We start from the raw sequence: 15591 nt of genomic DNA, 5'->3' as shown, positions 1-15591 counted from the left end.
GTTAATTGAGCCTGCACATTTTTTTGATGTATTGAGTCGGTAATCACGTCCCGCACAGAAAAGGAAGAAGAAATACCCCAGCAGGAAGGAAGATATTCAGAATCCCTAAATGTGCCACATTGTTCATGTGTGTGGGGTTGTTAAACATAGTGGTACTTTAAGATAATTACCCACCCAGCGCTGCAATTTCTCTTTGGTGACAAATTGAATTCGCTCAGACAACTCTTGGTGCTTTAAGCCAATTAGATAACAACTTTAAAGCAGCTAAGTGACAGATATTCAAATGTCTGTAAAACGCTCTAACAGCAGATAAATTGAAACTGGTGCGGGAACAGAGACAGAACGAGGTTTGGATTCCAAAAATCGTCCATATTCGCGCATTGGACTAACAGATTCCATCAAACACATGAAAACGAGATTATTTAATAATTCTATTTAAAGTGATTTATGCTGGCAAGCAGGCCAGAACAGCAGTTCCATTTGTTAGGCACATGCTTTATGCAATCATGTAACAACAGGCCGCGTACACAGTGGCATAATACCACACCATCTGGTTTATGAGGCTGTGATTGTTAGGCGGTTTGTTCCTTTTCTTAGGCCCGGTGCTTTAATGTGTTAATAAAAATACTAGTTTGGGTTTTACCTGTTTGCCCCTGCCCCGGCTAGTTACAGTTAAAGCTCTGGGTTCAGTTAAGTTTAACACTGTTCATGTTACTGTTTCCTTTTGAACCGTTTGTCCCATGAGCCAAGAGACTCAATTTGTGTTGGCAAACAGGTTCATAAGGCTGAATATCAGAGGTGGTGACAGTCAATTGCTTCTCGAGAAAAGAGGCTTCATTTGTCTGTAACCGAACTCAGTCATTTTTAAGTTGGTGAAACAAATTTGCTTTTTTTAAGGGCAAACTTTTTGACTCGCGGGCCACAATGGATTCTAAAATTTGACAGAGGGGCCGATGGATGGAGTATTTTTGTGAACTAATATAAATTACATAGAAAAATCATTACATGAAAGGATTTGGCCTTTAACAAGTAGCAAAGCATTTATTTGCAAGGCAATTTAACAAAAACTTGCCTTTGGAGAAAGGTCTGCTAGCCTAAAAACTTGCCTTGGTAGTTGACTCTTGAATCGCAGTTTGTCTGTGAATTTTTTTTTGCTGAGTCTGTAAATTAGCCGCCAACCTCTGAGCCGTAGCCGCCCGTTCTTGCGTTGACTGCTTGCTAGCGTAGTTAGCATGCTTCGTAGCAAAGTTACGGCTGATGTACTCCTTGAAAACTGCGACAAATTCTCGGCATATCAGACATACAGCCTTCAGCTTTCACTTCAGTGACAAAGTATTTTGTTATCCACTCCGTGTTAAAAACTTGGCACTCATTGTCCACTTTTCGTTTCCTTGATCCGCTCATTTTACAGAAGTGCTCCCAGGGCAAAGCGAAAAAGTGAAGGGAGATCATTTGCCCTTTCGAGCCCTCTACACCACACTCCCGGTCAAATTTAATTTAGCTGACGCTTTTATCCAAAGCGACTTACAATAAGTGCATTCAACACCGAGGGTACAAACCCAGAACAATGAGGGCAAGAAAGCAATAAAATAAAGCAAAACTACAAAGTGCTATAAGTAAGTGCCATTCAAGTGCTACTAAATTGTTAGTTTAAAAAAATATATATACCGTATATATATATATATATATTTTAATATTTGGACAAGTTTGGGGGGCCGCATTAAAAAGCCCAGCAGGCCGTATACGGCCCGCGGGCCTTACTTTGCCCATGTCTGCACTAAGGGATTGTTTCTGCAGGTCCACACTGAACCTGTGTAGTTTTTCAACTAAGGGAGAGCCAGTGGTGTTTCCAAAGTCTTTGTCTAGTTTGTTTTATTTATGACCAGATTACCAGTATATACTTTTTTCTATACTATGTCTATGTGTTATTGTCAGTGTAAAGAGGTAAAGAGGGGGGTGGAGAGGGAGAGGAGAGAGAGAAGGATGGAGAGGAGATGAACCAGGTAAGAAAGTGGACAGGTAGTCAAGACCACACCAGCCATGTAAGCTACTGTTTCCCCTTTCCTTAGTTAACAACATATGTTATTTGTTTCAAAATTCAAGGAGAAAGAGAAGAACATGGAGGGTCTCTGACAGATGACAGCGAGAGGGCAGACGAGAGAGACAAAGAGACAGAAAGTGAGCTGGATACCGGCCACCAAGCTGCAGCAGAGAGGGCTCAAGATGACTTATTTGATTTAGGGGATAATGACACGGTCCAAATCAGAATCAGAATCAGAATCAGAATTCTTTTTATTGCCTTGTATATTTTCACATACAGGAAATTGCCTTGGTGTGGTTGGTGCACTTTACAAACAACAATATAAAAACAACAATATAGAGCAATATAAACATCAATATAAAAAACAACAATATCAAAAGAGTTACAGCTGTCCAAGTGCCCACACAATCAGGTTGGTACCCAAAGCACAGACTTCCAACAGAAACAGTGTTTATTTGTTTGTGCTGTTTGTTAGCCTTGGGATTTGTAGTGCTTAATTCTATCATGACATGTCTTGTATGACATAAAAACAACATAGGAAGTTGTTAACAAGGTTAAAGTGGCATGCACATAACATAACAGCCATCTGAAGATAGTCGGCCTATAATTTCCCCCGGCCTGTTTTGTGAAAGCGCACTGTATACATGTGACATTCTCATAGGGGCTGAGCACCCCAACACGTGTGATCTTAGAATTGTCCCTGTCCAAAAGTCTTTCTTTTAGAGGTGTAGAAACTCAACCAGTCCCCCCCGTTCAAGTAAACCATGACACCACATCTCGACACAGAGCCTAAGTACAGAATGTGTAAAAATGTAGCCTTCATGCTGAATCGTTATCAGTTATCCAATGAAAGCTAGACACATAGGTGTTAGCCTTTAAAGAGAGATTTCAGTTCTAATAACGTTCTTTGAGGCCCATACTGAATTATTGAACACATATCACACTAAACTCTTGTTAGAGGTTTTGGCTGCAACTGCTTCTCTTTGACTCTGTGTCACATTGCATCGATGATGATGATGCAGGTTTTTCAGGTTTGGGTCAGTGAATGCAGAGTGGAGCTGAATCTTTGTAAGAGTCAGTTTGAAAGGAGGTGCTCTGAGCTGCTGGTCGCCCCGAACAGAGATTTCGGTGCATGTCTCCTCAGGATGGGAAATCCCTTTAGAGAGCTCGAGCAGAGGGAGGTTGTTGTTCTTCTCTTTGAGCTTGCTGTTGCTTTGCAGCATGATTATTTCATGTTAAGTTTGTCAAGCACAACAGCTGGTTCCACGTTATACAACCTAATCAACACTTTCAGTCCCTTTGTATTCATTTTTCATATCCTGAAACCTCTCGCTGAATGCTTGAATGAGTTTTGCAAACTCACCAGCATATTCAGAGGTCATAGGAGGCTTTTGTTCTTGCAGAATAAGAAAGTGCAGTGTTTGCGCACAATGCTCAGTCTTAATTTGTCTGGAGCAAGCAGCTCTGCAGCGGCAACAAGACACTTACACTTTGCAAATTCTCTTTGTGAATGAAGTTTCCGCTTCTTAGCTTATAACTTGCTCACCATAAAACTTGCCTGCGTAACATTGTCTCTGTCTGAATGTGACCCAAACAAGCAGAGGATTAAAGCTCATTGTTCAAAAAGTCACCCAAAATGTATGTGGGTCCAATTTTACTGTCAGTAAACTACTATTCTACTGTGTTATGTTCATTTATCACATGGAATTGCTGGAATGTTTGGGGATTGATGAGGTTTTTTTCCCCTCCATCCATTCGTCTATTATCTGTACAGTTTATCATCTTGTTGGTCGCGGGGGGAGCGGAGGGTGTCCCAGCTGACATTGAGCGAGAGTTGGCGTAAACCTTGGACAGGTTACTTGTGTATTACAGGGTCATCATACAGAGAAAAACAACCATTCACTCTAACGTTCAAACCTACAGTCAATTGAACTTCATTCAACCTAATCCTCACATGTCTCTTTAGACTGCTGAAAGACGCTTGACAAAACCCATGAGGACACAGGGAGAACATCCAAACTCCATCAGAAGCTGCTTTAAGACTTGCACTGAACTCTACAGTCCCTCAGTATTTTCTCCGGATAAGGAACACGTGAGAACGCAAATGTCCAAGTGAGATACTCTGCAGTTTCCACTGACTTTCACGCCCTGGCCTCCTGGTATAATGTCTTTAGAAATCCAGGAGAAGTTGATGTGTGAACACAGCAAAAAAAAGCGAAAGAAAAAAATATCTCCTGTTGAAAAATGGTGACAGACACGTAGAAGTCATCGACGGAGATGTCACAAGAGGTTGTGGTGATAAGACCTGATACAGGTGTCTACTTGTTTTCAAGAAGATCACGTGATCTAGTCAATCCGTCACTTCCTGCCTCTGTCTACTGCACCTGGCTGCTCTACCTCTCACCTCAATAATGCAGATGATTTGATGCTGTTGTGAACGTGTCTGTGCAGAACACCTCCCGTTGCGTTGTGCATGTGTGAGAGGAAAAAATCGGTTTCAACTCCATAGCCAATCTCCAGATTTTACCAGCAGGTAATATCTAGAAGGGCTAGAGAGACCTGGGCTAAACCGGGATTGAAACAGGAACTTTTTTGCGATTCATTTTTTTGTATTTACAAATCTTCTTGGGGGCTGTATCCGATTGTCTCAGGCCATTTTTGGCCCAGAGGTCAGAGCTTGCTTTGAGAGTTTCTACATCTTCAAATGACAGCATCAAAATGAATCCAATCAGAATACAACACATAGGTAACAGTCTCAAAGGGTTTTCACAGTGTGAGCACTTTTAAATCGTCACCCAGCTGTATTTGTGTTTCAGTTTGTTGTGTACTTTTGAAGAGCATTCTGTGCTGGCTGACAATCCACTGTATGTGTCTGCCTCTAATTGGATAAGTGATCCAGCTTCAACCATGGGCTGTGGCTTCCACACATTCTGTAAATCACACTGATGAAGCTCGTGTTGCTGAGTCGTACTTTTCACATTTGTCACCTTATTTTTAACGGGCACTCATGAGAGCAGCATCAGTCTTTTCATGGGACTCTTGCAGGAACACAAATAAGCAGATTTGCCAAAATGTGGAACTATTCCTCTGACACCGTTGTGCAGAATTAGACTGCTTATTGGTTTGGGGATGTTTCGTGTCAAAACACCCTAAAGACGAAAAGTCTGCTGATGCTTGTTGGTTTATACAGCTTCAGTATAGACGTAAAAAAAAGTCCATATTTATTATAGGATTTTTAACAAGCCACTTCAGTGCCTGGAATTGATCTTTTCATGCAACCTCCCAATTTCCCACTTGTTAAAATGTAAAGAAATCCCCCATGTTTTCCCTTATCTGGGTTCAGCGCAGACAATATCTCTGCTGGTGACATTTAATGTAAACACTGCAGCTCAAGCTGTCACAGTTCACCGCTGTGCGATGGGCAATTAGTAAACTTTTGAACGTGACTTAGCTGTCGTCACAGATCTCCCGAAGGTGTCGGCTGCTCTGACAGGACCGCGCAGCGACCTTGACAGGAAACAGCAATTGAGGTCATCCTCTAAACTGGCCCAATCCCAAGTATTAAATGTAACAATCCTTTTAAATCTTACTCCAGCAATTTCAGTCAGCAAACATGATTGATTTTAACTTTTACCTACCAGAAATGCCACCACACAACACCAGGCCCTTTCAATAGACTAATGGTCCATGAGAGAGAGGAGGAATAGAACAAAAAAAAGAGAAAGGAGAAACAACTGCTCTTTGAACTCTGCGGGGGGAAATAAAAAGAAAGATGCTGGAGCAAGGTGCATGCAGAGCTTAGCATGCATTCCCAGACTACACACAGACAAGACACGATTCCAGCAGGGACTTGTAGAGAAAATCCACCAGGAAACAGAATTCATGTAATAGATTCCTATGATCCTGATCAGCTCAGGGTTGACTTGTGAGGATGAACAAGTATTTTCTAAAGCTAGAGACAACGGAGCCAAGACTCTTGTTAATGCATAAGGAGACAAATCCTGGGGCGGTTACATCCGGGATGAATGGAAGAGTGAATCTGAGGACGCCATTACAATACCCAGGGCTACAGAATATAGACACGGTCTCCGCTTTGTAACTGTTAGGACAACAATGAATTGGGACCTCCCATTTGGAACTAAAAGCCCTAAATACATCTGAGACAAAAACAGTCTCTCTATCTCGCTTAATTCATATTATTATTATTATTATTATTAATATCTGAGTGTCAGGGAGGCAGCTTCAGGCCCTGTCAGATTAGAAACTTGCTGGTTTCTACATTTAGAACAGAAGTGTCATGCAGAGTGTGTGGATTAAAGCGTCAGATCAGAGGAGCTATATGTGATCTCTGTTACGGTTCATCGTGTCGGCTCGCGACGGAACAACGAGAAAGCTGCAAATCCATAATACTGTAATTACCTTGTATTTTGATTGTGCTAACAAGGATCACACCGATGAAACATTCCTAAAGATTGTGAAGCTTGTAGACAACACTTTACTTATTTTAAGACCTCTTAAAGAATACTGGTTTGATAAAATAGTAGGGAGATTTTCATACTTTCTTCTCAAACAGTGAATCTGTGCAGCATGTTCATGTGTATCCCAGAGAGAGAATATCTTGAAATACAAATACATGAGATATAGTCAGGGTTCCAGAAATGAAATACCCATGGTTATTGGATATTTCATGCCCAATATTGTCAGATATATTAATGACGTAGAGCAAAATACAAAAAAATCATGGATTGTGTCACTCCTGTGTTATTTCTGTTTGTAATTAATAATTCCTCAGCTTGGTGTCACTGTTATGTTATGGGAGTCAATGATTGACATTTGTGGATTAAACCGGATCTGCTTTTTAAACTTATATTTTTTGACAGTTTGATGAATATGAATCACAAAGTCAATCGGCATTAGCTGCTGGCAGTTCCTGTTTGCAAGTTGAACTGCTGACAACAATCAACTGAATTACCTGTGATACTGAAGAAAATGTTAAATGATGGTGACCCAAGATCTAATACACAATTAAATGATTTTATATCAAAATCGTTTTTAGTTTGTCACTCAATAATTCCACCTCAGCTCCGAAGTCTAAGTCCATACTTTCCCAAAAAGATGCACGGCTTCAGAAACCGATTTAAATGAAATTATGAGAGATCTAAGAAAACTCTATGATACCTGGGCAGTGTAGAATCTTAAATCCCAAATGTTTAACTCAACTTTAACTCAACTTTAACTTTAACTTAAGCCTGAAACATGCTACTGCGTCTGTGTCTTTTCACGCCGCTGTGGCGCAAGACTCGTTGTCATTCATGCTTCCCCAACCGTTGCGCGTCTTACAAAGCAATTCCGCGCCAGAACACTAGGCGGAGTAATGCTTTTTGTCGAAGACGACCTGAGAGACGCCTTCTTTGTGGGTGTGGCAATCGTTGTTGACTGTTTATTTACCTTCTACCAGTCGTGTTCTCCATTACAAACACACGGTGAACCATGGCAGAGAGTGTATTCACAATTCCAACCGAACAACAATTGATTGAGATGGAGCTGCTGGACATTGAAGAGCAACTTCTTATAATTAGTCATCAGGAAAAGCGACTGGAGAGGAGACGGAGGCGTAGGTGGTCTGTACGGCCATTAAATCAACCGAGGGGTTGTAAAGGTGCTCATATTTTCGGACCTCTTCCGACAGGAGTTCTTCCCGGTTGTTCATTCTTCTTTTTAAAATCTTCCGTTGTTTCTGCCTGTATTATGGGGCATGAAACCGGAAATACAGCTCCAGAAGGGATGTAGAACAGACCAATCACAGCCTTGCGGGCTGAGTGAGCTTGCGGAGCTTTGCCGTAAATTTTAAGTGGGGCGACGCCCATCAGCACGTAAGAAGGGATACATAAGCACGTAAGGGACCCGGAAGGGCTCTTGCGCTTACGTGCCCGTGAAAACGTAGAAGCATGTTTCAGGCTTTAGTCCCAAACCTCAATTTGTTGGGGACTAATTTCTGCTGCGGATTAATACACATTCAGTGCTCTCCTACAATTTTTTCAGCAGTGGGACTGTATATTTGTGACAGCTTGTAAATAAACTACAGTGCCCATGTTCATTTAATCTGGTGCAACTGTGTGGCTCACTGATGACTGTTCAGTAGTTTCACTGAACAATGGTTCTTCATGGCAAATATCAAATATTGAATGGGAGTATACCTCCACCAAAGAGGTTATATTTAATTTGCTATTACTTAAAAATGCACTGACGCGGCTAAATGAAGAGCCCATTACACTGAAGCAGATCCAGATAATTGAATAGATCCAAGATATTTGTTCACTTTCCTTAACATAGATAGTTACAATGTACAATAGAATAAAAACAATATATATTTATCGAGGGATTTGTGTTGATTTCAGCAGTGTGTGTGGAAAGCTCCCATTAGAAAGACTGAAGACAACTTTTAACATGTCACTCAGATGCTATCGGTTGTTAGGTGCAGATAAATGTGAGGTATGAAGCGTCACTTATTGGCTGAGTCATTAAAAAGTTCACCACAGGATTTCTGGGTAGTGCAGGGTTTTTCTCCATTGGCATTCAGAGCTGTCAAAAAGCGACACTGTTGAAGAAAAGAGGAGGCATTTGCAAGTGATAGGGTTGTTTGAGTCTGAAGGATGTTGACATCGTCAGCTGTATTAGAGCAAGCAGAATCAGTGGGGTGGAGAAATGTAGAGAGGGAGGGAGAGGGAGGAAGAGGGGGGGAGAGGGGGAGGAACAGATGCAGCGCTGCAGTCGCCCGCTCACCGGTACATGGGAGGTGGGCTTCCCTGGGCTTCGCAGCTGAACACCACCTCCCTGCTCCGCTCCAGCGTTTCCACAGGATACACGATGCTGCCGGGCTGCTTGGAGAAGACGGGACTCTGCAGGACACTGGTCTCTGTAGGAGGACAAGCAAAGAGGACACAGCTGAGCACAAAGCCAAGACAAAGAGCACGTTTGTGAAACAGCCAATTATTCCCCGGCAGAGATTGGGTGAGGCTGTTTCCAAGAGCAAAACCACAAGCAGACCCAACATATCAATTTAAACGGCCTGTCATGACGCCACGAGCACCGAGGTTGCCGACTGATTTAAAGCGAGACGTGTCTTCACCACCTATTTAGGCGGTAATTGGATATAGAGCATGATTTGTGTTGAACAACTGTCTGGGCAAATGCTTTCATTTACTTCTGTCAAGCTGCTTTTATTGGTGCATTTATATATTTATTTATCTGCCCAGCCATGGTGGGATTATGTGTCCAGGCAGAGGTGTAATCAGTTGGTTTCATGTGGTTAGAGCTGTTTGTTGTAAATGACACATCACAGGTCTCAGTTACTCCATTAAAGCAGCCAATAACACGGTGTGCTCGTCGTGCATGGTACGAGGGAAGCTTGTGAGACGAGGAACAAGCAACAGCTTTTCACTGCTCAATTCTTTTCTTATTCTTTTAAGATAAAAAATAGAGAAAGTCAATGTTACATGAATTCCCTTTTCATGTGAATGAGCCCAGTGTTTTGTGCTGACAGTTGTATCCCATTGGATTTTCTGTATCAAATGTGAAATCTAACACGAAACTATGTTTGTACTATTCACCTCAGCCTATCAGTCAGGTTTAAGGGAATAGTGTCACAACCTTCCCTTTGCTGAGCATTTGGATTATTCCAGGAGACATTTGTTACCTCTGCCAAGCAGCTTATGTTGTCACTTGTTTGTTGGTTTTGTTTGTGAGCAAAATTATGCAAAAAATACTGGATGGATTGGCAAGAAACTTCAGATTCATTTTTTTGGGGACTTTCACTGTTTTCCCACGGAATAAAAGGATCTTGATTAGAAAATCTGCCATATTTAGGGGACTGATTTCTATGAATTTGTCAAATGAATTTAGTGCAGCTTCATTAAATTTAAGGGCCTTTTGGGCCTTAGCAACGGTGTGCACTCTACTGAGTGACATTCTAGGTTGAGTGACGTTCTAGGTTGCTAGGTCAGAACTATGACTTTTTGTATTAAGGCCAAAAATGATGAAACTTCCTTGAGGCGTTATTGAGATATCGTCATCATGAGCGAGGGACGTATGGACAAACCCTGAAAAATGGAATCACTCTAGCCACAACTGTCACCAGTACAACGGCATTAACATTAAAAAGAAGACAAACAGAACAAGAAGAACCAGAAGAGGACATATGGAATTTCCTTCAGACTTATACAACAAAGCTACAGATATAATGCAGACTCAATGGCGCATGTGTCACAACATACAGGCAAAAAGATGTCATCTAACAATATAAAATCACAGTGTGGGAGATTACAAGTTCATCGAGTTTGTCAAGTGTGAGGTAGAATGTGGTGCTGTATGTGAGGTGTCATCAGGGGACGTATTTATTTTGAATATTAGAAATCTGATTTTAGTCCTGTCTTGTGGTTCAGCAGGACAGATATTGTTACAGTCTAGTTTATCAAAATGATATCTATATAACAATATTAAATTAGTGACAGTGGTGTATGTTTTAACAGTGAAATGAGGGGATCAGATATTAATTAGTGGGATCATGAGGAACAGAGAAGGTCTCAACCTATTGTAGACTATAGGAAAAACCTGTCGTCAGCTCTATAGTCTTCACCCAGGCTGTGACGTACAGAATGAAAATATGTGTCTGGATTTTCTTTCCTATTTTTATTCAAGAGCGTGGCCTTACATTTACCAAGCATTATTTCTTCATTTCACGTTCAGATTTGGTAAAGCTTCTCCCTCAAAACCCGGCCCTGTCTCCCAAACAGCTCCTGCCCGTGTGCAGATTGGCTCTGCTCCTGCTCAAACTGTTAGTCTGCACTCAGACGCTCCGTTTTTACACAAACGCATCGTACTTCAGTTTGATTCCTTCCTCTGGTGCTCAGGCTGCTTCTGTGTGCTTGCTTCTGCTCTCACTTGTTGATGTTTATGAAATGACCCAGCCAAAACTTCGCAACCAATTCCAGGTATAATGTTTACCACTGAACTCCTTGCTGCCTCTTTGTGGATGAGGTCACTTTCCTTCGTACAGTGTTCCATGGAGGAGAAGTGCAGCTTGCAACTCACCTCATCAAGGAAACTACCTCCCAATCCAAGCTCTACCAACTTTCAAGGCAGCGACGCGAGCGCCTGCCTTAGAACCAACAAGATCTGCATCGCACAGCAGAACCACAAAAACAGGAGCCACAAACCAAACAAACAACTTCACTTGACTTCGAAGAGCATATCAACTTGTTTTTCCCTTTCCATGGACGGTTAGCACAACTGGGCTTAATAATTATACTAGGCTAAGCAAAGACTGCTTATTTGATTCCATGCAATGTTTATAGGTTTGATTTGTGTTGCTGTGATATTTGGCACCAACACACAGACACACGCATATCTCAGCACCCATCTCTCTGACCCCCGCTACATGTCGTAAACATTCCAAAGTTATCAAAGTTGTCCCTTATCTTTGGAGTGACCAGCTGCCATTTTGGAAGCACGCTCACTCGCACAGACACACACAAGCATACTTACATACACATCTTTATATAGTAAGTACACCATTAATAATTTGTGTTTTTATACTTTATTATCTTCATAATAAATGTTTTTCTTTGATTAATGTTGCATATGTGATTTGCCAACCTATACACTGTCAAGAGCTCTATATCCTTCAACTTAGTTTACTATCTTTTTGGTAATTTTTTATATAGTTCAATAATGTTCAATATTTTATTTCGATAACCTTATTTATTGAATGCCGAAAGGCACACCATTTTATGGTATCACGTTATTGCAAACACACTTAATTACGCAAACACTGTTACTTGGCAACTATCAACCAAATGAACGCCAACATGTTATCTGCAATTCAGTGTGTATGAATTGGAAAATTACCAACAGTAAAAGTAACTTTGAATATAAATCCAATTGTTTCAGTTAATGCTACAGTGAGATTAACGGAGATGATGATACACATGTAGCTGCTCATTTATTTTCTGAGCTTCTTAGGACTATGTAGAATAAAACATGTTACATATGAACATGCAGCTTCATGTTATTCATGAGTTAGGACCATATTGTGACCTCACTCTATTTGTTTCAATATCATGCAGGATTTACATAAATTATGTAACATGAAATTCCATTTACATCGATCAGCCACAACATTAAAACCGGTAACTGATTTTAATGTTGAGGCTGATGACTTGAAGCCGGATGATGACATTAATATATTATTAGAAGGAAGCCCTCTAAGTATCCAGGATTGTCCAAGGGATGCAGAACTGTCGTCACGGAGCTTCTCTTGTGAGAGTGGAGCAGAACCTCAGGTTACATTAAAGTATCAAATTGTTCATTTTATTAATAGTAAAAACGTTATTACAATAATATGCTGAGTTATTACTACGTCCACCAAGGAAGTTATATTTACCCAATAAAAGGAGAAAGCATTTTGGTGCTGATACGGATCCAGTAATAAGTAATAAAAATAGCTAAGGGATCTTGATGAAAAACAATCAGGTATGTGTCAGGAGACTATGCAATTTGGTTCAGATCAAAATATAAATGCGGATCTAGTGAATTTAAATGTTTTGTCCACTTGTGTTTGTTTGATTCTTTTAGCAAGATAATGCAAAAACTACGGATAGAGCCACGAAACATACTGAGATCTTGATGAAACTAAATCTGGAATATTCAGCCAGTGGATATTTCTGTGTGTGTAATTTGGTTTTGGCTGAATTGCAGGAGTTATGGGCATTGGTGGAGGGATGTGCTCTCATAGTAACACTCTAGTTTGTTTGTTAATTAGAAAGGTGATTTAAAAACTCCTGGACAAATTATAAAAGAAACTTAGTGGAGGGATTGGGTATAGCTCAGGGAGGAACCTTTCAAGTGTTGGTGCAGATCCATAATTTCTTTAACCAAACAAGATAAGTGTTTTTTTAGTTTTTTTTTGGTTGAACTCATGGACCTTGAACAAATAAAATAGGGCATATTTATGTGTGTGCAATTTGGTTCCAATCCAAATAAAACTCAAGATCAAGTGACTTTAAATGTGGTTTCATAAAGGGACTGTTGGGCCTTGGCAGGGGAATGCACTCTATATAATTCTAGTTACTGCTATTTCCATTTTAATAGAAATGTAATCATTGCACTTTTGCAGTAAAGTCTGTCAAAAATCCCTTTAGAGAAACACCCAACATTTAAACAACTCATCTCCTCCAGCATCTTTAAAACCTTAGTTTAATCCTACACCTCACACACCTGTGTAAACCTTGGACTGCAGATAAGCTCCTGGTCTCAAAAAAGCATATATTTGTAGCCTCAGGATGAAAGCTTCTAATGATTAAGTTGACCCCTTGACCCTTTACACCACTGTCTCATCTGAATTTCCTATTGACAAAGGCTTTGGTGCTTGACAAACTCCTTCCACATCTAATGATAGGATTCCTATGAAATTTGCAGTTGATATTTAAGTCCCCCCTCAGGGAGGAAACCTCCCATTAAGAGCCTCTGACCTTTTCTTTATCACCTCCATCAGACTACAACTTCGACCTGCACATACTCGTTAAACTAAACACCAATCAGATGATCCTGCAAAACCTTGTTACAGGGTCTTTACTAAAGCCTGGCAGTGGTGGATTCTACCTCCATGATGGGATTGCAACCATTTATTCGCCTTCAAACCAGAGGTGGCAGACCTATGCATAGCTGTACAGAACGGAATGGATTTTGACACGTTTCTTTCAATATTAATAAAAATGTAATAAACCGGCGACTAGCGCTCTGTAGCAGTCAATGGGGGCAGAACAGTGTGCTATGTCCTCTGATAAACTACAGCAGTGGTCATCAACTGGGTCAAAATAGCCACCAGACCTTTTTGAGTAATTGATATTTTGTTTTACCATATGTGACTGCTACATTAACTGTCGGTGCCGATCTTTGTTATGGCCACAGGATTCATATAACCACTTCCTGTTTGTCAGATTGTCTTTGAAGTAAAAGCACAACGCCCGTTGTGTTGCTGAAATGCTCTATATCAAGCAGAATTGCAAAGCTTTTATTTTGAAGAGTTGTGAAATAGGCTCTGGAAATTGTGTCACTTGCTTAACAGACCACAGAAATAGCTGATATATAATGTAAACAAAAAAGCACTAGTTTATTGTAGAAGACTTTGAGGAGGACTCACTAATGATAAGGAAAAAATTCTGAAGAAGCTACAGAGCTTTAACATAGTTCAAGAGAAAAGGCAGATTTAGAACGGGCACTGCACTAGTTATAACAAAAACAAGTTTGCAATGCATTTTGTGATTTTAAGGAGATCATTTATATTTTAAATTGTGATGACTACAAGTGCTCGGTTTAGAAAGAGCAGAATGCTGCTTAGCTTTACTCAGAGAAGCCTTTCAGCCATTTACTAACATCCCTTTCAAAAGAAGATTTCATAACAATACAGTGACACGCTTGCTCATCTTTTCCCCTTCTAATTATTTCTGGCATGAGTGCGTTGTTTCCCGATCATTCACGAGAAATCACTCAGGTCCTTCAAGGACAGGATGAGCCTTATCTGGCAAACAACTTCTCAATATTTTGGCTACAAACAGCCTAGTGTATCTGCTGTAACCTCGTATATTCTTCGGCAAAATAAATTGCCTGTGTGTTCATCGCCAACAGGCAACACTGCTCCATTTGCAGCAGGAAGATAATACTGACTGTCCCACAACAGCCAGCGTACGGCTGTGTAGAATAGTCTTTTTTTTTGGAATGCAATTTAGTGTGAGTCAAGAGCTTTTCTACTGTGATGCACTTAACAAACCATGTTGCGTATCTGCCATCAGCTGGAATTACAAGAATAATTTAAACCTTAAGAAGTAGGAAAAGGCAGAGAATGTTGCATTTTTATAATGTTTCTCTGTATTATCTGTTGTTACTCACTAAAACATGAATGAATGTGGCAGTGACGTTTAAAATGAATAAATAAAGAAATGTAAATATAGAAAAACAAACGCAGCTGTGAAAACCCCCCGGCAGGCGACAATGTCTCCATTAATCCACACCTGTCAGAAATAAACACAATGCTTTGTGTCAGCTGATAAAGTGAAAGAAATATCACATCACTCAATTTTATATTCCGTGAAGATTAATATGTTTATTACTCATAAATCATCAGAGCTATTTTCAGCGGGACTGGTGTGAAACTATCTGTGAAATCATCTGCACAGATATGGCAGCAGCACTGCTTTTTGTGGTTATTTGCCAAATTGAAAACGTCATGGGCTAAATAAACAAATGCAGTATATATATATATATATCCTCATACACATGCCTTTTTTCACTATTACACACATTTGTCTTAATCCAGCAGTCCTATCGGGCATTATCCTCACTATTGCTCTCGTTGGTGCCATGCCATTCCTCACAGAGTAACAGGAGTAAATATGCTGGATGCATGCACCTATTGTCTGTTTGGTTCCCAAAAATCTGCATTTGGCTTCAATTCAGAAATGGGTGTGGCTTTTAAAGGAAGTTAAAAATGTATT

At 40.4% G+C, this 15591-nt stretch overlaps 1 protein-coding gene across 1 annotated transcript in view; it reads right to left on the bottom strand.

Annotated features, from left to right (window-relative positions):
* Nucleotides 1-15591, bottom strand: part of cntn4 (contactin 4) — a 157438-nt gene that overhangs the window by 97074 nt on the left and 44773 nt on the right. The window contains exon 3 of the mRNA XM_053446502.1: nt 8825-8957. Coding sequence (XP_053302477.1) covers nt 8825-8957 — 133 coding nt within the window. The remainder of the gene's footprint in view (nt 1-8824; nt 8958-15591) is intronic.

Source organism: Pleuronectes platessa, chromosome 2 (assembly GCF_947347685.1).
Source record: "Pleuronectes platessa chromosome 2, fPlePla1.1, whole genome shotgun sequence".
NCBI classification, from domain to species: domain Eukaryota; kingdom Metazoa; phylum Chordata; class Actinopteri; order Pleuronectiformes; family Pleuronectidae; genus Pleuronectes; species Pleuronectes platessa.
This window is presented reverse-complemented; position numbering and strand designations above follow the sequence as displayed.